The sequence below is a fragment of the Falco cherrug genome, chromosome 3 (genome assembly GCF_023634085.1).
Source record: "Falco cherrug isolate bFalChe1 chromosome 3, bFalChe1.pri, whole genome shotgun sequence".
Classification (NCBI taxonomy): domain Eukaryota; kingdom Metazoa; phylum Chordata; class Aves; order Falconiformes; family Falconidae; genus Falco; species Falco cherrug.
The window spans coordinates 91279203-91303449 of NC_073699.1; the positions used below are offsets into that span (position 1 = coordinate 91279203).

The following is a 24247-nucleotide window of genomic DNA, read 5'->3' on the forward strand; positions in this document are numbered from 1 at the left end:
AGCAGCATTCCTCTGGGAGCACATGATCAGCATGTGTCACCCCCCGTGACTCAAAAACTAAAATGCTTTGCTATCCCAAGTGAAACAGGTCACAACTGGAGCTTTGGCTGTGATTCAGAAAAGCACTTGGGTGTCCTTTGCTTTGTGAGCGGTGTGACATAAGGCAATAGGACACATGGACAGTCACAGGATCTGCTGAAGGCTGCCCATCCTAGCGGTGTATTCAATTCCTTCAGTCGTGGGAGAGAAGAGGAAATGGCTGTTAGCACAAGTTTGGCAGCACTGCGGGTTCAACCTGTTAACAGCCCATTGCTGTTTGGATTTGCTCTGCGAGGATGAAAACATTACAATCAAACACATTTTAAATGCAGGAGTCCAGCTTGAGAGACTGATGCAAAAAAAAACCTTGTTAAAACATCTGCTCAACATAAATTTTATTACATCATGTTACAGCAGTGTTGTTACGCTTGGTGATTTGATAGACAATTCAACACCTTGTAGGAAAATACATTCTGGACTGGTCACCTGTTTAGCATGCAACACCCAGTGTCCATCCCTTGCTGAAGCTCCAGCTGTCTGGCACAGTCCCACAGCTGACTTCACACTAACGTAGCAAAAGCCTGGATGTTGTGGGAGCTTTCAGGGGTGCAGTGGATAGCACGGTGGTGGTTTCCGATGCTTCTGTCTCGAATGCTACTTTTGGGGCTGTGCTGAGCCTTGGCTGCGTGGCTCTGGAAGGCCCGGACAGTTCGGATAGCAAGGATGCAGACCACAAAGCTGGCGAAGTACAAACATGCAGCAGCGACACCAAAAAGGCCGACAGCTGCGTCGCCGCCCTGGACCACACAGTTCATGGAGGTATAACCACGGCGTGCATACAGCCTCTCACGCCTCTTGCAAACTTCTGTGGAGTTCACCTCGCTGACAAAATGCAGGTAGAGGCCGACCGCTGCGATGTACGCCACGCCAGCCAGCAGGTTGAAGGCACATTCGCCTGCCAGCAGCCCAGTCCTGAGCTGCTGGATGGGTTTTGCCCCCACGACAAGGAAGACAAGGGTAAGTGCTGCTGCTGTTAAGCTGAAGGCTACTCCACCGTAGACGCAAGGGGCTCTCATCTGGGTGAACTGCATGTCTAGCTCCCTCACCTCCTTGAGCTCCGTACCCTCAAAGGGGCTATAGGCAGAATTCAGGCTGAAGGAGCCGATACCAAAGCCGCCAAGGGATGTGAAGCCTGCAACAGAGGCTTGGGCAGCACCCACACAGATCAGCACCAGGAGGTTAACTGTGATCTCCACAAACTTCAAAATGCCTGTAAGAAACACAAACATGGGAATAGGTGTCAAAATCACATCTTGTGCAACCAGGGAGTGACAGAAGTACACCAAAACCATAAACAGAGAGCACTGTTACTGAGACAGTCCTCTTGGCTACAGCTACAGAAGAAGAGTGCTATTATTTTTTAAAAAAAAAAAAAAAAAACAACCAAAAAACACAACAAAAAAACCCCTCAGGCTCTCGTGGGTACATTTCAGAGGTTGGGCAAATTACTTTTTTTAATTTGTCACTGTGCTTGATAAATGGATCTTCATGCGGGGAAAGAAATCCATAAAAATTTTACTGTGCTTGTGTTATTGCCAAGGCAGAGAGCACAGTGATTGTATTTTGGCCTGTAACTACTTGGCATAAACACACTGAGCAAGAAATATCCAGTATGAACAAAATGCTGGGATTAAAGATGGCAAAAACCTAGAAGCTTCTTATGGCTTAAAAAATTGTGCAAGTTACTCAGGTCCTTTAAAATGTGTTTACTGCTTTAACTCACACCCTATGTTTTTTTGTCTTTCTAAGTGTTTGTTAATTTGAATTCATTATCTAACCAGGTGCAACTTCTACTTCATCTTCTTCACAGATAAAAATCTCTTCATAAATCTGAAGAAGCAGCTCCTGATTGCACCAAAAAAAAGGAGGAGGGAAAGGAGACAAAAACCACCTTGCACGCAGAGGTAAGTTAAGTGAATTTGATACTGGGTCGTGTGTTCTCTTCCACACCCCCACCTTCAGAAGAAAGCCTTATGACTGCTGAGCTGACTCTTCTTTTTCTTGTGTTTTGCTACTGATCGAGATAAAGGTTGTTTTGTTTTTCTTTTTGTGGTAGTTGCCTGTCAGGAAGGTACAGCATGTGTTAGCTATATCTGATTATCCTGTGACAGCTCACTAGGGGTCAGACTAAGATTAGTAAACACGACGGATGGTGAAGCGTCGCATAGCTAGGGTTGCCTGTTTGGGAGATGAAAACCTCCAGTGTATCACGCGTGTTGCTCAAGTTTGAAGTTAATTACAGAATTGTGAATCTTATTATTCCATTGCAGTCTGACAGCCAAGAACATAAGAAGCTCGACACAGTGGTCCTATATTTGTCTTCACAGTGGGGCAGGATCTACGGTTTGCATACAGAATTTCATTTTCTGCCGCTAACATTGACCAGCATGGCATTTTCCTCTTGAGCAATGGCTCAGTTGCTGTCAAGGCTGTATGGGCTTGAAAAGAAAGGGCTGAAGCAGCACACAAGGGAATTAGACAAATTTCTCTCTTGTGTTGCCAGATGCTTCTAACCGAAAAAATCCAGTGACAGCCACCATGAAGGATTATCACAAATTCTCATTCTTCCCCTTCTTATTCCCTCTGCAGAAGACTGAGGTAAGGAGCGGCTTCCTGCTGCTGCCTGCCGGTCACAGGAAGGTGCTTGCAATGGTTTGACAAGAGCCTTTGGCCACCGCAGGAGTTCCTGCTTCCCCCTGCACCCAGACTGGTCCCCTCACTTCTGCTCATGCAGCTGTAGGTAGGTACCGAGCCCATTCACATCACAGCCTTGCAAAGCATCCCAGAAGCACAAAAGGGAGCCGTGATAATGGTGGTTAATAGCTGGGAACAGAATATCTCAGGCTCCGCTTGTCCATGTATGTGTGTGTATACATACATAGGTGCATGCATGTACAGATTCCATATCCTAAAAAGAATTAGGTAGAGCAGGCAGAGAAGATAAAGTGTTCTTGCTGAGGAGGAACTAAGCATGCAGTTCAGTGTATGTGTTCTTCAGAGGTGATGCTGATTTCTGCATGACAACATGCTTTTTCCTTGACCCTTCCACATAACCCTTTCTGTGAAGCAGGGCCATTATCATGCTAGTTATCAAATCTGTTCAGGAGGCCTCAACCATTTCAGAGGAAGTATTTGTGAAGCTAAATTTAAAGAGAAATTTAAATCCTGGTCCATGAGACAGGACTTGGAACTCCTTGTACCAAATTCAAACAATGCAACCAAAAGATTCAATGTTTTCAATGGGTACAGAATCACCGCTTTGCCAGGACTGTTCAAAATATTTTGAAAGAGTAATAGCGGTACAGGACATTCATTGGAACTGGATCAGATATTTTTTGTCTGCTCAGCTGAGCTGTACAATATGCCTTCCAAATACAAGGAGTCAACTTAGGTCCTTAGGGCCCTTGGAAAGTGTCGGACGCAGAAGGCCACTTCCCTTTTTAAGGGCTGACTGCTGATTTCATAGATGCTCCATCAGGAAGCAGTTCTTAGAAGTCTACAGGGAGGAAAGACCATTTGATTAAGGGAAACATAAATTTTAAATATGTTTGGGAACTTGGGAGTTGGGAATTCATGACCAGTCAGCTTTCTTCTACTGCTACCTTGAGAGTTTCCTTTTTGTCTATGACTGCTGAGGCTCTTCTGACCCACTGAGCATCAACTTTTCCTGTACACCACCTTGCTGAGCTTCAGAAAAGGCAATTTTCTGTTGTCAGAGTAGCTATCACCTGCTGCTAACCTCTCCACATTTATAACTGACCCCAATCCTCAATGCCACTGCTCCACAGCTTCCTACAACTACACAAATGCTGTATGCAACCCCTTCACTTCACTGAGCTGGCTGATGGTACCACGACAGGGCTGGCAGAACCTATCTCTTTGCTCATGGGATGACAGATATGATCGGTGTAGGTCTCCTGTATTTTTAAGTGCAGCAGTAGATGCTTTAATGGCATGCTTGAAAAATGTCCTTAGACAGGGCATTCAGGTTGGACTGGTTTTGTCTGTACCTGTACAGTTTTCACAATCACTTGCTGTAGAATTGATTAGAGTAACTAAACAATGGAGAGGGGTTCGTTAGTACTTACTCAACCAGTTATTTGTACCACATAGATTATCTTTTTAAAAAAAAAAATAGTTCAGTAACAGCCTCCTATATTAAAGAAAACCCTAAAATGACAAGCAGTATGTAGAACAAAACTGTGAATCACAGGTTTATGACAGGAGCCAGCAGGGTTTGTGAAAGTAGCAGACAGTTAGTGAAAATCCTTAAGGCCTCGTACACCCATCAGGGCTTTGATGGAAATATTAAGCCCTACAGTAGGTTCGGACGTTGACCCAGGCACCCCAAATGCTGCACGCAACCTTGATTGTGATTGTTGCAAGCTGATACCCAATCCAGTTATACTAGTATAAACAGGATAGACAGACTTGAGAAATAAGGAATAAAAGGACAGTAAAGTTTTGAATCTTAGCTCTGTCAAGGTATGTGAACACACATAGTAGCAGTTACCTATGTCCAGCAAATGTACTGCTGGCCAAAAAAGGGCTGAGTTAAAAGCCACGCTTCTGAGTCTGTGCTGCCATTCCTGCTTTCACAGGCCAGTTACCTATAGAGTTAAAGCTTATAGCATAGAGCTTATACAGTCATAGCATCTTAGAGTTATAGCTGCAGAAACTAGAAAGCCAAAAGGTCTTCCTAGGAGGAAATTACTTCTCTCTACAACTATTCCCTAATCTCACGCAAAATGAAGGCATTGCAAAGACTTGAGCGTAAAATGACAGGAGGTCTGAAAATCTCAGAACTCCACTGGTTTAGTTATTTTTTTCCTTTCTCAAGTTCAAAATCTAGGGATCTCTCTAAAATGTTACTGATTTGTATTAAAATTAGCACAGTGAACAGAACAGTTGGCTTTGGGATTAAGTCTCCACACTAAGCAAGTAACGTGACTCAAGTCTGGGCTCCTGGATTTCCATTTCTTTTCCATGCATCTTTCCTGTACTGCTTTTCATCACTGAAGGTGAGGAGAAGGGCTGCAATCTAAAAGAAAGCAGGTGTTGCCGGAACTTCCCAGGAAACGGTTACATTCATTTCATAAAATCTAAATCTGCAATGGATAGCAATTTCAATGTATCATACTTGTTAACTTTGTTTGAATCCAGTCTTTTTTTGCTGCGAGTAGGCTTCCTGCTGTAACAAAGAGCAGCCTTCCAATTTATACTATTAATCTACTATTCTCTTCTGCTTTCCCTTCTATACCAGGTGCACCCTGGGCTAGTGCCATGGTATTAACCCACTGAGCAATGGGTTTGTCTCCTGTCAAATGGTGGGCTCCAATGTCCAGCGAAGCAGCCAGGCAGGCTGTTAAGGGTAAAAAACACAGGCAGCTGACCTTACTCTCTACCCTTGGCTGAGCAGTCACCAGTTTTCTCCCCTGCCCAGTAGTAACTCTGGCCTAGCATTAGGCCCTTCCAAGAGCTGTTTTAATAAATTAAAGTAGCAGGAAACGATTCAACTCTTTTCTTGTGCGCTGCTGTTTTTTCCTGCAACTTGAAGTGACTCACAGCATATCTGATGAGCAATTGTGTTGGCATAAGTTTAGCAGGGGAAATAACACAGTCAGGACCAGAGAAAGACCAGAAACTCTCCTTTTCAGGTGAGATGAGTTGTTAAATCTGCATGCTTTGCCTCATAAAACTATACTGTGGCTGACTGTGTGGTACCCAGTAACTAAACTGTGTAAGCTGTAAAGGGGCGTTTTCATCCAGGCACTGTGGCAGGATGGCCCCAGCGTTCAGCTGCCAGGATCACAGCGTGTGTACGTACGTCTGTACATCAAGTCAAATGATCAATTCATGTTTGTTCCTGCGTTTCTGCAGACGGTACAAATGAATCTTCAGGACAGTCAGTTCTGGCTGTTTCTGTTGAACTCCCCTGACCTGACGAGGACCTGACTAATACAAGAGGCCTTCAAAGTGTTTCCCTCCGCTGCATTTTGGCATGGGAATCACTTTTTTTCCTCTATCGACTGTGCATGGGCTCCTCCTGTCTCTTTAGGTATCATTCCCTCCTCTTCAGTTAACATCCCTGTGTAGTTCTAAGCAATTTTATCTTTGCTGTTCTCCATTCTGGCTTGTTTTCTGCCTCTGCTTCCTTTGCAGGCCACGTACCACCGGGACCAGCAGCACCCAGCTGGCAGCCCTGGGCACGCCCGGCTGCCCCTCTTGGACACCTCAACCCCAGCAGCTGGGCAGCAGTGCAGATGGGTCAGTGGCGCCTGTGTCATGTCCCATTACGGGCCGCTCCAGCAGTAGGGAAGAGAGGAGTCAGAGACTACAAGACACACACATTAGAAAACATTCTCCCAGCCTTCCTTACTGAAAGTTGTCTCTTAGGGTTTTTTCCCAGTTTGGGTAGCTTTCCACTTTTCAGAAGCTGCTGTTGGTTTTTTTTCTCCAAAGGAGCAGGTAAGTATTTTGACCATATATAGTGACTTACAAAAGCAGCAGTCAGTCCTGAAAAGGACCTCAAATGCTGGACTTCTCTTTCCAGTGCAGGTTTGGTGTCCTCCAGTGAGTAAAGGCACAGCTCAATGCACAGCTTTGGTCACCTCTCTGCTAAACTGAGTTAGTGGCAGGAGGAATAGATAAGGGGCAAGGAGGAGAAAACATCAAAGGCAAGAGGGGTTTTATTCTGCTTTTCAAAGCGGACAAAAATATGACGGAAGTGGGAAGGAACCAAAACAGTGGGGGAGAACTGAACAGGGGAAATGAAATGGAGGCAACGGTCACAACAGATTAAAAATATTAAATCTAGATACAGAGTATTAAAACATCTTTCTAATGGTATTATTCCCCTTACGTATACCAGTCCAAAGCAAGATCTTACTGAAACCAGTCACAAGAATTTAACCAACATCACTGATGCAGAATCAGGACAATACACAGATTTGTCATAAACAAACAAATCCCCCCCAAGCTCCCAGCCCAACATTGTTTTTGTAGATGTCTGTTTTTGAGCCAGTGGTAGGAGTTAGCTTTCACTGAGCTACACTGAAATCTCCCTAATGGGGTAATGTTCAAAGGCAGAAAAAACCCCAGCCCAACCCTAAAACACAAGAGTTAGGCAATGTAACACCAACAGAATCTTGGCTTTTCAAAGGACCCAGGGGAACTACATACTCAGAGCCAACTGAAATTAAATGGCACATAAGTGCCCAACACATTTATGCTCATTTGAGATATCCATCTTACTAGGAATTCAATGGGGAAATAGTTTAAAAATTGGTAAAACTAAATGATTTATGTGGTCTAGAAAGATGCATCGTTATTATCTTTTAATAAGTTGCCCCTCTTTACTCAAGATAATCACTCCATTAGGAAATATCAAAGGTTGACCAGCTTTGGTTTTAATGATTCAGAGAAGCCTTACGTTCACAGAGTACTCAGATCCAAATGTATTGTCCTGTTTTTTTCTTTTAAAGAACTACTGTCCAACCTGCTCTATCCCTTTTGTTTAATACTCTCCCATCTTCTAAACAGCGCTGTCCAAATTTCACAGGAAAGGGTGGACTTCACTTGTAGAACTACTGCATCAGCCTCTGTCCCCACAATTTCCCACCACGGTATGACACTACAATTATGTGCTGTCAAGACACGGTTTCAGTACAACCCAGCCCCTGCCTGGGAACAACAGCTTTGGTTTACTTATTCGTAGTAGTTCTTTAAAGCATTGCTTCTAGCATGTTCTTGATTTCTCTCCTGCTAACTGAGCATGAGTCATCTTCCATAATTTTGGAGAGGGTGGGAAGCAAAAGATCTTGCGTTAAACTTGGCAATACCAATTTAAACACAACAGCTGTAAAACGCTGTACGTGTATCTAGCACTGGTAGGTCTCTCTCTGCACAGTCGCCTCGTGATCTGTGTTTCAAGAAACAGCCTTTTTTCTTCCTAATGTACCCACGGTTCTTTCAAGTAGTAAACAAATATCTTGGTATCGAAAGAAATTTGCAGGAGTTTTTTTTTTTAAAGAAGTTCAGAAAACAATGAAACACTCTTGTTCCCTATGCCAACTTTCCACAGCCACTCCCTCCGTTTGAACTGAAACTGAGCCGCCTTCAGAAGGAGAAAGAGTGGGATGTTACTGCTCTTTGCGTAATCATAGTCTGGCTAAAGGTAGATCAGGTTGGAGGCACCTGTGAACCCGAGCTTCTCATACACTTTACCGATTGCAAGTTGTCACACTTGGTGAGCAGCATTCCTGACAGAGTGGATTCTTCTCCTTTAAGTGAGCTAAGATCACCTGCTCGAGAAATAGAGCTACATTCAAAAGATTGTCAGTCTGTTGTATCAATCAGCTTTGAGAGCCACCTTTTACACAGTTTTTCTTGGTTCCCAAAATTTGGGTCAGATGTGGGGAAGACAAACCCAGTGGTCCTATAGGAAAGATGGTGCAACTCCTGTTCTACGCTGGTAGAGAGCAGACTTAATGAAGATTTCCTAGTAGGGAAGCACGGACTACAGTCTAACACATACCTAACAGCTAACATCAACTTTGCCAGTATCTTCCCCTGCCAACTTAGCCGAGTCTTCTCAGCTGTAGTTCTCCCCTCTCTATAAACAATAGCGTACGTGTTACCACAACACCAAACAGTGGATGAAAAAAATCTGATATAAAGAAGTGGGCAGAGTGAAGTCCCTTATGTTGGCAGGGCAACAGTTTGCTAAAGGTAACATTTGATATCTGCAACCCAGCGTAGCTCCCCTGCATGTTTTTATAGAGCTAAATTCTCATGGCTATTTGTATTCCACAGCAAACAGGACTTACCTCCACGTGAAATACTTTTAACTTCAGAATAGGAATGTTACCTGCAGCTCTGCTCTGCCACTGTATCTTGTTACTGTGCAATTTTAATTAAGCATTTTGAATAACTGGGATTATTTTAATCTATACAGCTCCATCCAATTTCCACCACTAATATTCTGTCTTCACAATTACAAGATTAAAAAACTTGATGGCAAATTCAGCCTGTTACTCACACGGTATTTAAAATATACTTTGAAACAGATAGGAGGAGGAAGCCATCTAATTACAGAGACTATAGGGGACCTTAGTGTTCCCTTCTTAGAACAGAAATATGTTGAAATTAACTGCCACAGGAACAGTGCACGACAGCTTTGAGCACAGTTTAAAGGAGCTAAGCGTGGCACAACGTAGGGGCAAAAAGTGAAGAAGAAAAGAACTTTCATCCACAAAGTTACCCCCATTAGGCACATTTAATGACCCTTCAGTATTTTTGAACATACATAACCGAAGCTACAGAAGGTTTTTTATTTCAGTTCATAGCCTCTTGCAGACCATTATTCTTCCCCAACATCTCCACAGCACTGGAGGGGATATGAGTGTTCTGTAAAACATTTTTCCCCTGCTGCTCCTGCGTCTGACTCCAAGAAGAAGAGTATCAGGACATAAAGCAACATAACAGCAGCAGTATAATGGTTATGAACAATGGCATAAATCAAACCAAGCATCTAGTAGTGTGAACCCTGTGTTTAGGGTGACTTCTCGTCTCAGTATTCCTTCCAGTCTATGAGTATTGGCCAGCATGAATAGCTACAGGAAAAAAAAAAAAATTGGCTGTTTTGTAAAAACAAAAGCTTATAGATGTTTAAATTTGAATTAATGCTGGCTTGTTAATGCATGACTATATCCTGGAGAAAGTCATTGTTACTCCCTAATTCTATTTCCTCCTCCAAATAAATTCACTTTGATATTTCCTCCTGGCTATGCTTGAAATCGGAGATTTTTCTTGTTGTTACAAACCATAATGCTGTCTTTTTCTAAGAGGAAATTGGTCTGAAGGTTTTAACAATTGTGGATGTTAGAATGTAGGCTAAAGGCATGATTGTTTGGAAGTGCCTACAATACGCTTAGGAAATCTGACACTATTTATGTTGCAAAGCTGTATTCAGGGCAGCAAAGAACAGGGATTCAATTATACTTGCTCCCCCACAAACTGTTTTCTAACCTTTTTAGTGCTGTCTCCCCTAAATTCCAAGTGAGTTGAATTTTTTAAGAAGTTATTAGCTCAGAAATTATGACCAGCACAGAATAATTCTATACAAGGCAAAAGTGCAGGCATTTTCTGAGTCACACACTGACCGAATATGGGAGAAAGCCAGTTCATCTTCACTGTTTAAGCAAAACTAAAGGAAGCATTATCCTGGAATTGCATTGCTTCACCTCTTTCACACCAATATACATAATAAAAATAAAATGGCAAGTTCTCATGGTCAAGTGACCAAATATCTATGACCAGTTTAAGATCAGCAGTTCGCTCAGGTTTGACTCAGATTTTGCTCTAAGTTGAAGGAAGCAGCATGGCAGCTAGCCTTGAACACTTCTCTCGCTCCCTCCGGTAACCAAAAGCACTGAATCTGGTTATATTTTCAAAGGAGCTGAGAGGGGGTCCTTTGAAAGGCAAATATGATTAATAATTTAGTTTTCTGATACAGAAGAGAGAACTACAGAAATTTTACCCTCACTGTGAAAAGCAAGTTGAATGTTTTCTTCTGAAAGAATTTCAGCTCTGAGTATCCCCAGGCCAAAAACTCCTGTTGTTTTCAACATGTGCTGCTTTAAAAGGCATGCACTATCATGCATAAGTTATTGCAAGCAGTAGTTCCTTAGTTGATTAAAGGTTTGTCTTTATCACATGCAGTTTATTTCCAATTCCCATATAATTATATAGAGCATCTAGACAGTTGGACATCAGTCTATAAACTGTTCCTTAAGTCTCCTTCACTACTACAGAAACAGAAAGTAACAAACTTCTGTGTTTGTATTGCCTTTTGAATCTGTATTCTGTAGATCCACAAGTGTGACACACCTAAGAAAAAAAAAATATAGAAACTAGACATAAAGGCAGCATTGCAGGGAAGAGTCAAAAATCTGTTAGAGGGAAGTAATCTGCAAGAATCAGCAGACAGATGAAGAAAGGCAATCCAAGTGGTAGTGCTCTTAAACGATACAAGCTCCTGTGAGATAAAAGATCCTCTCACAGGTTAGTAGTGGTTAAAATAAAATAAACAGTAAGTGGAAACAACCATTTTTCAAATAGAGTTAAGAGAGAAATCTCTGGTTTGTACTACCTGTCACTAGTTATGCCCATGTTAGCAGTGCAATGGGAGTGGATCTGTAGAGTCAAACTGAAGATCTAGGGGCTATACAACAGGCATTTTCTGGGGAGAGAGAAGTACTTCATCTTAGCTCCAGTTTGGTCCAAAGGACACGGTGCCTGCTAGTGGTTACAGCTCACCCGCATTTAGTTTCAGCTGAATGAAATAGTTTGTGCATCCTGAGACGGCTCTGCAACATGGCCAAAGAGCTGTAAGTGGGGACTCCGAAGAGATTCAGCTGAAAAGTACACACCAAACAGCTACAGTAGATGCACAAACTAATGAACTGAAAAGATTGAAAAGTGAGATAGCGAATCCTGTTTTAATAATAATCACAAAAAAATTCTTCATCATTGCCAACTGTAAAATTGGTAGGCTGCTGAGAGTTCAAGCTCTTGAATGAGAAAGTAATGAAATCAGTGTTTAATAAGCAACCTCACACTTCATGCAGGTAACACAAATACACACACATCTACAGAGCACACAGAAGGGTTCTAAACAAATAATTTCCACTCGGGAAAGATATCAGATAGCCTTCTCTGAAAATATCAGCTCAGCATTCACCGATAGTCAAACACCACACAAAAAGCTAGGAAGCATTTGGATAGGACTAAGAACCAGAACCTTTATGCAGATGTCTAACCCTTTTAAGAATTTAACTTGAATTCTGAGTGTGGTTCTGGTCAGCCCATCTCAAAGGGGTACAATGGATCTGGAAAAGGTATAAGGCTGGCAAGCTAACCAGAACTGGAAAGACTTCACCTTTGATAGGGACAGAACTGACTATTCTTCAATCTATGAAGAAGCCAACAGAGCACAGTGACAAAGGGAAGACTTTACTCTAAAATCATAAATCTTATGGAGAAGATGAATATATGAGATTATCATTAGGTATTTTGAATATCATCAGAATCAGAGACACCTTCTTAAAAACATTTTCAGGAACAAAACGGTATTTCCTCAAGTGGTACAAAGAACCGTGGAACTCCTTCTCACAAGATAATGTGGAAGCCAAACATTCAAAATGGGATTCAGAAAAGGATTAAACAAATTCAATAAGTCTGTAAAGATGTATTAAACATAACAGAAGTGAATGCAGTTTTCCAGTTCAAGAAATCCCACCAGTCTGAAGTTTGAAGAAGTTTGGAGCTCACCCTCCCCTTGTCCAAAGTCTGATGGTCCTCCTAAATTTGCACTCCAGTACATTGAGAGGATGCGTAATTAGGTGCCTCATATGATCCAGTACCGCCAGCCACTTGATCCTACCTGAATGCTATGAATAGATATTGCTCATATGTTTTAACATATGTTTTCCTTCTATTTTCATGATTAAAGGATTAAAAAGGAGAAGAACGTTTTGAAGTTTCTTAGATGGTATCAAATGTTCCTACCAGCAAAAGGGGTCAATATCAGTTGTTTCTTCCATTATATTTGGGGTGAGTTTCTTTTCTTAATGCAGTTGTAGGAAAAAAAGGGGGGCAGGGATTAGGGAGGGAAGGTGAGAACAACAAAGACAGGAGAACAATGTCCTTTTTTCTGCTGCTGCATTTGAAGGCTCCCTGCAAAAATAACTGCTTGTTTCTGAAACTCAGCTTTAGATTTTGGGGATATTGCTGGTGAAAAGCATGGATGAAGAGGGCAGTATCTGGGTGAAGAAAATACTTTTCGGAGTTCTGGTTGTTTAGAATTCCTCTCTAGTTTGCCAAACCTGTACATGTGCACATAGAGCATAAGTCTATTTCCTGGGCAAAAGTAAAAAAAAAAACCAAACGCCAAATCCAAACCATAATGAAAGTAGAGCAATGCATGGTCAGAAACCAAGGTTGACAATTCAGTTGTTGCTTTGGAAAAGTCTGTGGTACATCACCTCCTAGCCTTGTTTGATATCAGTTTATTTTAGAATTATGTTGACTGGGAAGGGGGAATTTCACCAGAGTGCTGATAAATCATTGGCAAAAGAAAGAGATGGTTAAGAACTATTTACAGGAACTTTTCATGCTGAAAGAAGTAACTCACATGTACTGACTTTTCAGTAAACAATTAATGTAGCTTTTCCTTTATAATGTTTACTGTGACTGCAGGGAATACAGAATTCTGCAAAACAATTCTAGGAAATTCTGCTAAATCTTGGTATGCAAAAAAATTAAACAGGGGAGTAACATTCTCATAATCTAATCAACCTCCAATATCTTTTCATTTTTTGAAATAAAACTGCCAATGAAAGGGTTTATTTTCTGCATGATCTCTTTTCTCTCCTCCCGTGCAAGCTCAGGCATTAAATTCTGGAAAATACTGAGCAATACCTGAGGAAGGGGTGGGAGTAAAATCATCACTGTCAACTGATGTATCCAAAACTAGGACATTTTGAAAATATTAACGATATATAATGCACTGAAATAACAAGAAGCAAAATGCAGGGGCAGGGGGGGACACGACATGACACCTAGCAAGTCATATTAAGCTATCCATGAGTCTAAACAACTAGTGAAACTGATAACTAAAAGTAACTCACCACTTCATTTTTCTAAAGCTGTGATAAAATAAGGCATGGGGTTTTCTAGAGCTTCTCAGACAAGTTAAAATAATCTAGTATTGTTGAAGAAGAAACTGCTGATACAATTTTATCAAGGATAAACTATCAGTATGGCTCTGTATCATTAAATATGTTCTGCTAGCTGTTGGAGTTAAATTTCCTTGAAACGAAAAACAAACCGCATACAAATACACGGAACATACATATGAGAGAAGATAGTTCAGCTCACTCTTAAAATTGTCCACATATTCACATACCGAGAAATATTAAGAACAAATTGAGTGTGTTACTTCACTTTCCTTCATGGAGTGAAGAAATAATCTAACTATGTATTTTAATTTACTTCCAGTAACTACACTCTTCATTTGTTTCTCTACTGGAGGACACTGAAAGGCTCTTTACAGCGTCTGGACAAAGACTTTGCACCTAGCTGCAAGTTTCAACTTAGACTGCAGTGGGTCTTTCCTACAAACAAGGTGAGAATGCTTGTTATCCTGGAAGAGGAAGAACTTTAAAGGAGTAATGGATATTTTAGCAACATTTTTTTTTTCAGTTTATGGAAATGAGGTTACTAAGTGTTAAGGCCAATTTCCTCCCACATAATGTTCATTTGTCTGCTTGTTGTAGTCACTTTCCAGCTATGAACAACCAAGTTATTTCTGAAGAGCTGCTTTACTGGATTCATGTCCATGAAACAGTTTTGTCTCCCACAACATTGCTTTATATATATATATATATATATATGTATAACTGATGACTGGATTAAATCCAGAGTTGATAAAGTCTGAGAAGAATATGTGAGAAATGAACTAGCACCAAAGCTTCAACAGCCATGTTTAAATGACCTACAGAGGCAAGTTCTATTTTATTCTTAAATCCCAAAGGTTAACCCTTGCTGCGCAACCTGAGTGTTTACACACATGACCCACTCTGAATCTCTGGATGCATATTCTGGAGATGCACTTTCAAGTATCTAAATATCTCTGTAAATCTTGCCTTTTGATGCCTAAAATGTGCTAGTAACATGCAGTTATGCCATTCATTAACCCTCCCAGTTGTTAGGGTTTTTTTAAAATATTCCTCTAACTTTACTTTGTTGTGCTTCTAAACACAGAAACCAAAATCAAAACAAGTCCTTGGAAGGAGAGGGGTGGATGGCAGACAATAAGAATCGCACATACCTCTTGTTGTGCATACCTTTGAACACTTCATTGAGAAGGTTTCCTTGGGAGGATAACACTCTGGTGGTGGGCCAAAATATTCCCATGCTGCTCCTGAGGTTTTAGAGTAAGAGTCTGAGCAAACAGTAGAATTTCTTGAGTGCTGGCCACCTCGGATGTCTTCTGTTGATCTACAATGGAGTAAATGACTAATGTGTATTAATTAGATCATGATCTCTCCTGAACATTAGAACATGAGAAACTGGCAGATGCTCCTGTTAGTGAAACCAACTAGTCTGCTTCATAGGTATGTGATCTTTTTCGCTTGCATGTTTTGAAAGCAAATATCCCAAATACTTCCATAAATCCATGTTCACAAGAATATTTGCACTTGATGGTTCTTATTTTGGAAAACTATGTACTCATGGAGTAGGCTGGCTGAATTGTTTAGGTTGCAAAAGGTAGCAGCGAGGAAGGTATGGGAAGAGTTCCTGTACCCGTAAAAAAACGAGTAACAGCTTGTTCATGAAAAACAGACATTTCTAGCTAGTCCACGGCAGCCCAGAGAATAAAAATGAGAAACATTTTCACATAATAAACGCATAAAGTAGCACAACTATTTCATGGGCAAGCATTTTGTCAAGTTTTTACTTCCAATTACTATGGCTCACAAAGATGTCTTTTAAAACAACAAAAGCTATTAAAAGAAACAAATAAAGATTTTAAAGTGGGAAAAAAATTGGCCTTTTTTTTTTGTGTGTGTGGGGTGTCTTTGATATTTGAAGAGGAATCTAAAATCAACCCCCCAAAAATCAATTTCTCATGTCTCTGATTAGAATCTTCATTCACATACTTCAAAATGGAATTGCCTTTGCTGCAATGATGTGCAGCTCCACATCTGAAGCCTGATGATGTTTAAGGTTGGTGAGATTTAGATTATTCTATGGGAAATGTGCAATTTTCCCTTTTTAAACTAAGTTGACATTCAGGTTAAAAGAAACTGACTGTAAATTGTTTTGTGTCTGGTCTGATCTAAATGTTTTCCCTCATTTGAAGGAGCTTTGGAGCTTGCCTTTTTCAAGGTACAGCTGGATGGTTTTGTTATTAAAGGGTATTTTAAGTCTCATTCAGCATTATTATTTTTAAAAGTCTTCCTAGTAAGTTTTTATCTTTAATTTCTTATCCACAGATCAGCATTTTCAACTACAGTTTTGTTTCTTAGTATCACTGGACTTCACTAAGGTTTATCTTCATGCAATTCCAGATTCAAATTTACAAATATTATCTCATTTATCCACATTAAATCATGTTCTTTGTAGTTTTTACATTTTAATTAAGACATTCAATAACAAGACCAATGCTAACATCTCCACATGTAGTTGCCAACAGCTCTATTTGGCCAAAACATTTCTGATTTTTCTGACCTTTGTCCTGTGTCTTGTGCAACCACCAAAGCATCCTGCGCAGCTGTGTCACATAAATTAAATAAGCTGTGTGATTTATAAGACTTCCAGTTAACTTGAAAGCAATCCCTTTGGTACTTCTGATGCAGCTGCTTCTCTATTGTATCCTGCTACTTGCCAGAAAACAAAACAAGACAAGACAAAAACAAAAAACCAAAACAACCCCCCCCCCTAATGTTCAGCAACAGAGTACAATTGGGGAGGGGGGAGGAATTCTTTCTTTTAGATGCTTTTTTTCCTCACAGTGGCCTATTCTGGCCACCTCTGCTCCTGTTTTCCTTCAGGACCTTCCAGTTCTGGGTAATGCAGCTCTTTCTTCTCAGCAACGAGAAGGAAGCTTGCTATAGGAGTTTCAGAAAGAAATGCAAGAAATACTCTGGCTAGAAAGTTGTGCTCATAAGGGATGAAAGCATTAGGCACCCAAATTACAGCTTCCATGAAACTCTTCCTATCTATTCCATTACAGTATCTGGAGGTCTTTTGGGTCAATCAGCCTAAGTCTTTGCCAAAATACTGAAATCTCCTTACAAAACAGCTGGTTTTGTCATGAAAGCTAAGGCAGGCAAAATGTTGTTAATTTAAGCCAAACTCCATCAAAACAACTGATAGAAAAGTTTTTTGATCAGTTGTAGTGAGGGCTGGTGCCCCCCAGATTCTCAGCTTGACTCTAAAAATTATCTCCATGGCTATTACAGATCTGTAGCTGCAGCTTCTCCTCCTCTAATCCCCAGCGGATACAGGGATGGTCTGTTGGCCTTTATGGTCCATCCACCAATTTTCAGTCTACGTGTCTAGTCATTTAAAACTAACAGTAAAAACAAAAAGTCCAGAGAAGCACTTCATTAAGAAATGGTGGTTTAATTTATACCTATCCTTTCATACATTGCTTATATTATGCTATGTATGAAAAAAACCCACACAAGACTTCTCAAAAACCTAACACCCTTTTTTTTTTTTCTCCTCTCCATAGTGCAATTAATACATTCCTGGCATTCTCACTTCTAATATGTTGAAGATAATTTAACTATAACCCTCCTGATCTCTGCTTTTGCTAAGAACAGTCATTCAGCCTCCGAGGATGATTCTTAGGCTGACCTTTGTTCCCATTTCTCTCTGATTTTCTTGATTTAAGAGAGAGAGAAGAAAACTTCATTAGCTATTTTCATAATACAATAGGATTACCACCATCCAAATGTTTTATACTTAGCCATAAGCACTCTTTCTAGTCCACATAGCAGTCTTCACTGGTACTTTTATTCTCATCCTGTTTTTCTTGCTAAAATTTATATTATCAGGGAGTATTTTAGCTTTTCAATAACCTTAATTATATTTTTCTCCTCTCTCTCTTTACCTCTAGTCTTAAATTGCCCTACAATCATCCCTCCAGAGACTAAACTGGAGAGATGAACATGTTACTGCCATGACCAATTTGCCAGTGGTATTTAAAGATACAGACCTCTCTCCTACAATGCAGCTGCTGGCATGCCCTTAAAGGAAAACAGCCTAAGCTCACATCTAATATGCTGCAGGCTGGCCAGGCTGGAAGGAGAAGTGTAATATCCTAAGAGTTTATTTGTCACTCTAAACCTGTTATTTGATCTGATTATTGTGGTGATAGGGGCTGAGCCACTATCAAGTGCTGCAAACAGCCTTAGACACTTCAACAAACTCATTTATTGACTGTGACTACCAAAAGCAATTTTGTTTTAAATTAATATGAATTTGTTCACAGCTGAACTAGAGCAACCAGAAGGTTCAGTAAGTCCCTATGCTGGCCTCAGTCAAGTAACATTCTCATTTAAGCAATGCATATTTGGCAAGCCATGGCTTGTTGTCACCTGCTGACCAGCCTCTTCAGGAACTGTACTAAGACACATGGCCACACTTTGCTTACTTGTGACCCAACTTGATCCAGATAACCCCAGGAAATTCACATCAGTGCCTGTGTCACACAGCCTATCTTTCCGCCCCCTCTCACGTTCAATACAAAGAAAAAGGTTCAATTTCTAAGTGTAAAATAGCTCCCTGATTCCAAATGTGGCATGCTCATGCTTCACAATTTCAAGGTTGAGTAATTGCTTTCCTTATTATTGTAATATGATATTTCATAGCTGAAAAAGAAGATGACAAATGCTATAGACCTGCTGTGATACGTTTCTTTAAGGTGATAAAGACAGACCTGCTGTGATACGTTTCTTTAAGGTGATAAAGACATACCTTCCATTGTACAGGTATGGTTTTCTCACTTTTCTGTCTTCCTCATATCTATCAGATCCATGGTTCTCACGGTGCCCATGTTGCTTATCTTGGTATCGTCTCCCGGCATGAGACATCCTGTTTCTTACATGTATTCTTTCTTTCCACAATAACTTCCTGGACCAGAGAAATAAAACCGGTTCATTTTACGGCTTTACTCAAAGTTATTCATTGACCAGCACTCACATCCATTTCATGCTCATCCAAGACTTTAGTACAGACTTCCTTAAGAAGTGAAAAAAGAAAGCCCCCTTAAACTACATGTACAGTAACTTCATTAAAGGACAAAACTTTTATTTACATTTTCCTATTCATTGAGTAATTGTGATGTTTCTATGTTCAACATTCATTGCGCTCAGCTTATGTACTAGGTCTGCTCCTACCCTCCAAACTTTGCTGCAAAGACAAGACGTGGTGTCCACCAAGAATGTGAAACTTGGCCTCTCTAATGCACTTAACCCTGCAAACACCAACATATCGCACGAGTGTGCACACGCGGGAGGGCAAACCTGAACGCGCAGGTGTGAGCCTTGTCCTGGAAGGTGCCCGGAGGTGGGCACACGCCGGGGCACACTGGCACAGCACCGAACGTTGCCTGTGAGCTGGGTGAGCATTAGCTAGGGGCAAAGCTGGGCTGGGCTGACAGCAAACTGGCAAGAAGACAGGTCTTCAATAATCTGGTTATAAATGTCACAGGGATGTTATTTCCTGAAAGCATCTTTCCCCACTTCAAGTGCTGTACACTTGAGGCCAAACCAGTAAAAAACACCGAGCTGAAGTGTCTAAGCGACCTTTGCTCCCACCTGCCCTCGCCACAGCCCTTCGGCGTTACAGGGGAAGGGCCTGCAGTCGAACCAACGCTGGCTGCTCACGCTGAGGACTTGCTTAACGATTTCGCTCTGTTAGGGTGTCACTGAAGGAATAAATTAATGTTTGTTTACAGCTAACAAAGAGGCAGTGCCTTCCTCCGCGGGGGCTCACCCCCTCAGCTCGGGAGGCAGAAGCCGCTCAGCAAGCAGCAGCCCCGCGCCTTCCCCCACGGCCCCGTCCCCTCAGCGCCACGGCAGCAAAGCCGACCCCCCTGCACCCCCTGGGGGCGACCCCGCCGGCGGAGCCCCGGCCCGAGGCCCCGGCGCTGAGGCCGCGGGGGCTGCCCCGTAGCCGGGCACTCCCCTGCCCACGTCCCGCCGGGGAAAGTTGCGCCCTTCGCCGCCATCCGCCCGCCTCGCCCCCACCTGCCCCTCCGCCGCCAGCCCGGCCCTCAGCGCCCCCCGCCGCCCCTCACCTGAGGGCAGCGCCCACCGCCGCCGGCCCGCCCCGCAGCAGCTCCCGGGCGCAGCCGGGCCCGCCCTCCTCTCCCCGGCCGCCACCTCCGCCCGCCTCCCTCCCGCGGAGGTGCTGCCCTGCCCGCCCCGGCCCCGCCGCCCGGGCCCGCTCGCCGCCCTGAGGGCCATGGGAGGGCTGCTGCCCCCCGCCCGGCACGGCACGGCACGGCACGGCACGGCACGGCCCGGCACGGCCCGGCCCGCCCGGGGGGGAGGGCTGGTGGCGGGGAGCGTGGGGCAGCCGGGGGCTATGTTTCATCTCATACAGTCAGGCCCCCGTGCACCATGGTGCTGAGGCAGAATCTGGTGAGCGGGGCACTGAGAGGATATAAAGCTTAAGGGTTAATAAAGCTAAAATTCAAGGTCCCAGCTAGTTGCCTTTTGGGGTTTTTTAAGTCTCGGTCTCAGGGTGGGGAGCCCTGCAGTATGAGATACACGGAGGGCAGAAGGTAGAAGAAAAGGGGGAAAACTTGCCCCTAGGAGTGAGCGGTTGGGAGCAGGCCATGTTGTGCTGGATGGGTTGAAAAGGGAGCTAGGCAACTGAACTGCCTTGTGGTGTGAAGCCATGTTTGAGATCATCGACCATTTGCCCTGGTGCTCGGCTGAAAGCCCTCCCTGTGGTGGGTCTCCAGGGCCTTTGTCCCCTCACTGCCAGCCCGTGATGGCTCTTTCACAGAGGAACGATGTGCTGGTCCCCTCAGGATGCTTTCTGTTCAGGTTACATCTATTTTTGTAGGGAGCCTAGGACAAACGCATGGACCGGCGTTGCAACGAACGACGTGTTCGTTGTGCAGCCCTGTACACAAAACCCATGTGTGCCCGAGAAGCGGGACGGTGGTGTTAACGTGGCGCTGTGCCCAGCTAAGCCTGAGCCTTGGAAAGCTTCCCTAGGCTGTGGCACCACCCTGCTCAAGAGCTGGGACCAGAAATTCCCTTTCCTTCCCACAGCTTACACAGCAGCATGCTGGGGGTACCAGTGTCTCTTGGATTTGGGCTTAAGAACGTAACTGTTAGTGCAGTCCCATGCTAGGGCTAAATCCAAAATCCCCTTTAAGTAACATGCAGGTATCAGAGGAGTTGCTGCCCTTGAAATGAGGAGGTATCTTAACAGGAACTGAATACTCAAGACATGTGCTTTGTAAATTGCTAGACTGTGGTAAGACTGTGATTCCCTGCTCTGGTTGAGCTGTGTTAACAGCTTCTTTTGCTGTTTCCCATTCTCGCCTCCCCTAGACCTCTTCTGCTGTTCCTGCCTTCAGCTGTACAGTTCATCTTCTATCTTGCACCAACCCTAGTGCTCGCTTGATCACGTAGTAAGCCGATTCAGCTTGCTTTCCAGCCAAAACCAATTTACTTTCTGCTGTTTTAGTGAGTTGAATTGACTTTGTGCTGCAATCAAATGTGTGCTGGAGCAAGGACTTGGCAGAAGCACGTGTCCCAAAGGGAAGAAACTGGGGGAGGGATGGGGCGGGGGGGTGGGGGGGGGGTGGGGAGAGGGCTACCACTCCTGGCAGCAGCAGCGAGTAGTGAATGTAACTGAAGCCTTGATGTGAAGTTGCAGTTTGAGGCACTACTACCCATCAGTTAGTCACTACGCCTTCTCGGTTTGGGGCTGTCATCCTGCTAGCAAAAGCAGTCTAACAGCAGGACTGTTTCACTGCTTCGTAGTTTGTTTCTAATTCTTACTGTTTCTATTTAAAGGTAGATTAGACTAGTTTGGCAGATTTTACCCTGAAAAAGATTAGGGTGCCTGCGTGAATTCTGTTCTCCTGTCTAGATAATAAACACTTGGAAAATACATCCTTCACTTGCATCCAGCAGAGGATGTCTGCTCTTGTTGAGGGGCGTGTGGGATTAGAGCTCCCTTCAGGTAGGCAGGTTACATAGAAACAGTAGAAAAATCTAAGGAGACATGGCTGGAAACAAGCTCTTGGTAGGAGGGGCTAAAATACGAAAGTACCTTGACAGCCACGGTCTACAGTATAACTAGCAGTTTTGTTAAAGCATTCCTCTTTCTGGTCTGAAGGGGGTAAGGTGTGGCCATTTTGGTTTGATGGAGGACTTTTTTTTGAAGTCTTTTTGAAGGGGTAAGATTATGGACTGGGTAAAATTCAGTGAAGCTGACGGGCAAAGTAGGTGTTTAAAAAGTGGTTAAAGTCATTATGGAACGAGGTAGTTGAAACAACGGGGTCACAACTGACCCAGAATTACATGGCGAGATCTACATAAAAAACGTAACTATGTGACCAAAGGGATTTTCCCTGGGAACTCATGAAACAAACACAAGGCATAGAGGTAGTGATTGCTGGAGTTGTCCATAGACAACATAAGAACCAGTGAAACAAGCCACAGAATATGGCGCTGATTAGGGAGAAACAGCCAGAGGTAGTAGTAGGAATGTGCCTCTAAAGGCAAAAAAGTAGAAGGAGCTCATGAAGGGACTGTATATGGTACTGACTGAATTTGGATGAGAACCATCAAGGAAAAAGATTTCCTTATTTGTTCTTACCTTGCAGGTAAAAGGATGCTCTGTTGTACGTAAGCAGATGGGTTTGTATCAAAGATACACCTGATTCTGTCATCAGTTTCTCCTTTCAATAGAAATAACTTTGGAGGCTGAATTTTGGCTAACTGCTGAAGTCCAAAGGACTAATTTGCAGAACTTTGGAGGCTGAATTTTGGCTAACTGCTGAAGTCCAAAGAACTAATTTGCAGAAAATGAAATGTGAACCATTTTGGTTTTGGTTTGTTGGTTGAGGGTTTGTTTTTTTGGTTTGGGTTTGTTGTTTTTTTTTCTGGTAATTTATTTGAGTAGGTCACACCTGTGTCTTGTATCAACGCAGTCCTGGATACTTGCTCCAGTGTAACAAAATAAAACAAAACAAACAAAAACCAATCTAGGTATAGGCTACAAGGTGCCATAAATAGAATTTCAGGGACAGATTTCTCCAGCCAGCCAGGACACCACTGGAGTCTGTTCAGTCTGATGGGAACTAAGCTCCTGAGATCAGCAGGACTAAAATTAGCTTTGGAACATTTTTTTTTCTACCCTCTTGGTGTTGCTTTTACATGAAAACTTGTTTATTGTTATAAACAACAAGAAAAGAATTTGGGTTGAAGGCTTCCTTTTATTTTTTTTTTCTTTTGTTTTCTTCTTTTCTTAAAGAGGTTTTGAAATCCCTGGTCTTTGGAATAGGAGGTAAATTGATTTTGGGAACTAAGTAATTGGTTATGTGTTGGTCAATTTTTTCTGTTCTAGTGGGAAAAAAATCGCAGCATCAAATACTGCTTCAGTAAAAGAAATGTGAACAATCATGACTGATTTAATATTAATATTTTATCCTTGGTGTGTGCTATTACAAATACTTATTTTTAAAAGCAATGGAAATGGTCCTTAGGCTTCTTCTATTTTTGTCTTTGGTAATATGTGAATTGTTTGGTTGGTAGTTGTTTCTTTCCCAAGGCTGAGTCCTTCCCAGCATCTTCTGAGAAATTGCCTAGTTCTGATTTAAAGATCTTACAACACGGTTTTCAGAAAAGTGGGATTTTGTCACACTGAATCTGGACTGGGGAATAGCCGGCTTCTGGGACACATCCAGAACAGGCTGAAGGCAGTAAGAATGCTTCTATTGAAGCCTTGAATCCCAGAAGACTCTTATCTGAGGGCCCCTTCGTATTTATATCGGCTTGAAGTACAGAGCTGTAACACCAGCCTTGGTAATGCTCTGCATCACCACAGCTGTCACTTTCATGCTGACTTTCCTCATCTTCTGGTGTTGCTGGCCACCCAAGCTGTATCTGAAACCTTATCATTCATTTTCTTTTTCCCTGCTCTTAAGCAGAGTTGTAGCAGGATGAAGCCATTTTCCCCCTTCTAAAATGATGAGCAAACCCAAAATGGCTTTTGAAATCTGAGAAACTGTTAACATTAAAATTTCTCTTTCATTTCTTAACAGCCCTTTCTCAAAAATTCCATCTGTGTCATGCTGAACTTGAGGGAACCCCTGTCTGAATAGAGCCTGGAGACTATGTGCAACCCCATACTTAGTTTTTCTATAATAGTGTACCACTTAAATGTAGAAGTATTCTAGGACTGAAATTTGCTTTCAGAGGGCATTTAGACCCTGTGCAGACCTTTGCAGTCTTGACTGCTCTAAAGTTCACCCTGGTGGACCTTTGTGAGGTGCCTTGACCGACCTGGAGGTCTCAGTGTCCCTGGGCTTATGATTCTG

At 42.6% G+C, this 24247-nt stretch overlaps 1 protein-coding gene across 2 annotated transcripts; it reads right to left on the minus strand.

The window, feature by feature from the left end:
* Positions 1-428: 428 nt before the first annotated feature.
* On the minus strand, positions 429-20034 carry LOC102054089 (MARVEL domain-containing protein 3-like). Of its 2 annotated transcripts, none has more exons than XM_055706271.1 (4): positions 19976-20034; positions 18652-18807; positions 14993-15162; positions 429-1309 (listed from the first exon to the last, which is right to left on the minus strand). In XM_055706271.1, the coding sequence occupies exons 2-4, from the start codon at positions 18765-18767 to the stop codon at positions 600-602; spliced, it is 996 nt and encodes a 331-aa protein (XP_055562246.1). In that variant the 5' UTR covers positions 18768-18807; positions 19976-20034; the 3' UTR covers positions 429-599. The 2 variants fall into 2 exon arrangements, with proteins under 2 accessions (XP_055562246.1, XP_027655036.1); XM_027799235.2 differs by lacking the exon at positions 19976-20034 and adding an exon at positions 19494-19652.
* Between the last annotated feature and the right edge of the window lie 4213 nt (positions 20035-24247).

Coding starts and splice junctions, on each gene's coding strand:
- LOC102054089 (XM_055706271.1), bottom strand. CDS start 18,767: ATGTCTCATGCCGGGAGACGATACCAAGATAAGCAACATGGGCACCGT. Junction 15,163..18,651: donor CCATACCTGTACAATGGAAG/GTATGTCTTTAT, acceptor ACTCCATTGTAG/ATCAACAGAAGACATCCGAG. Junction 1,310..14,992: donor AAAGGTATGCACAACAAGAG/GTATGTGCGATT, acceptor TGTTTCTTACAG/GCATTTTGAAGTTTGTGGAG.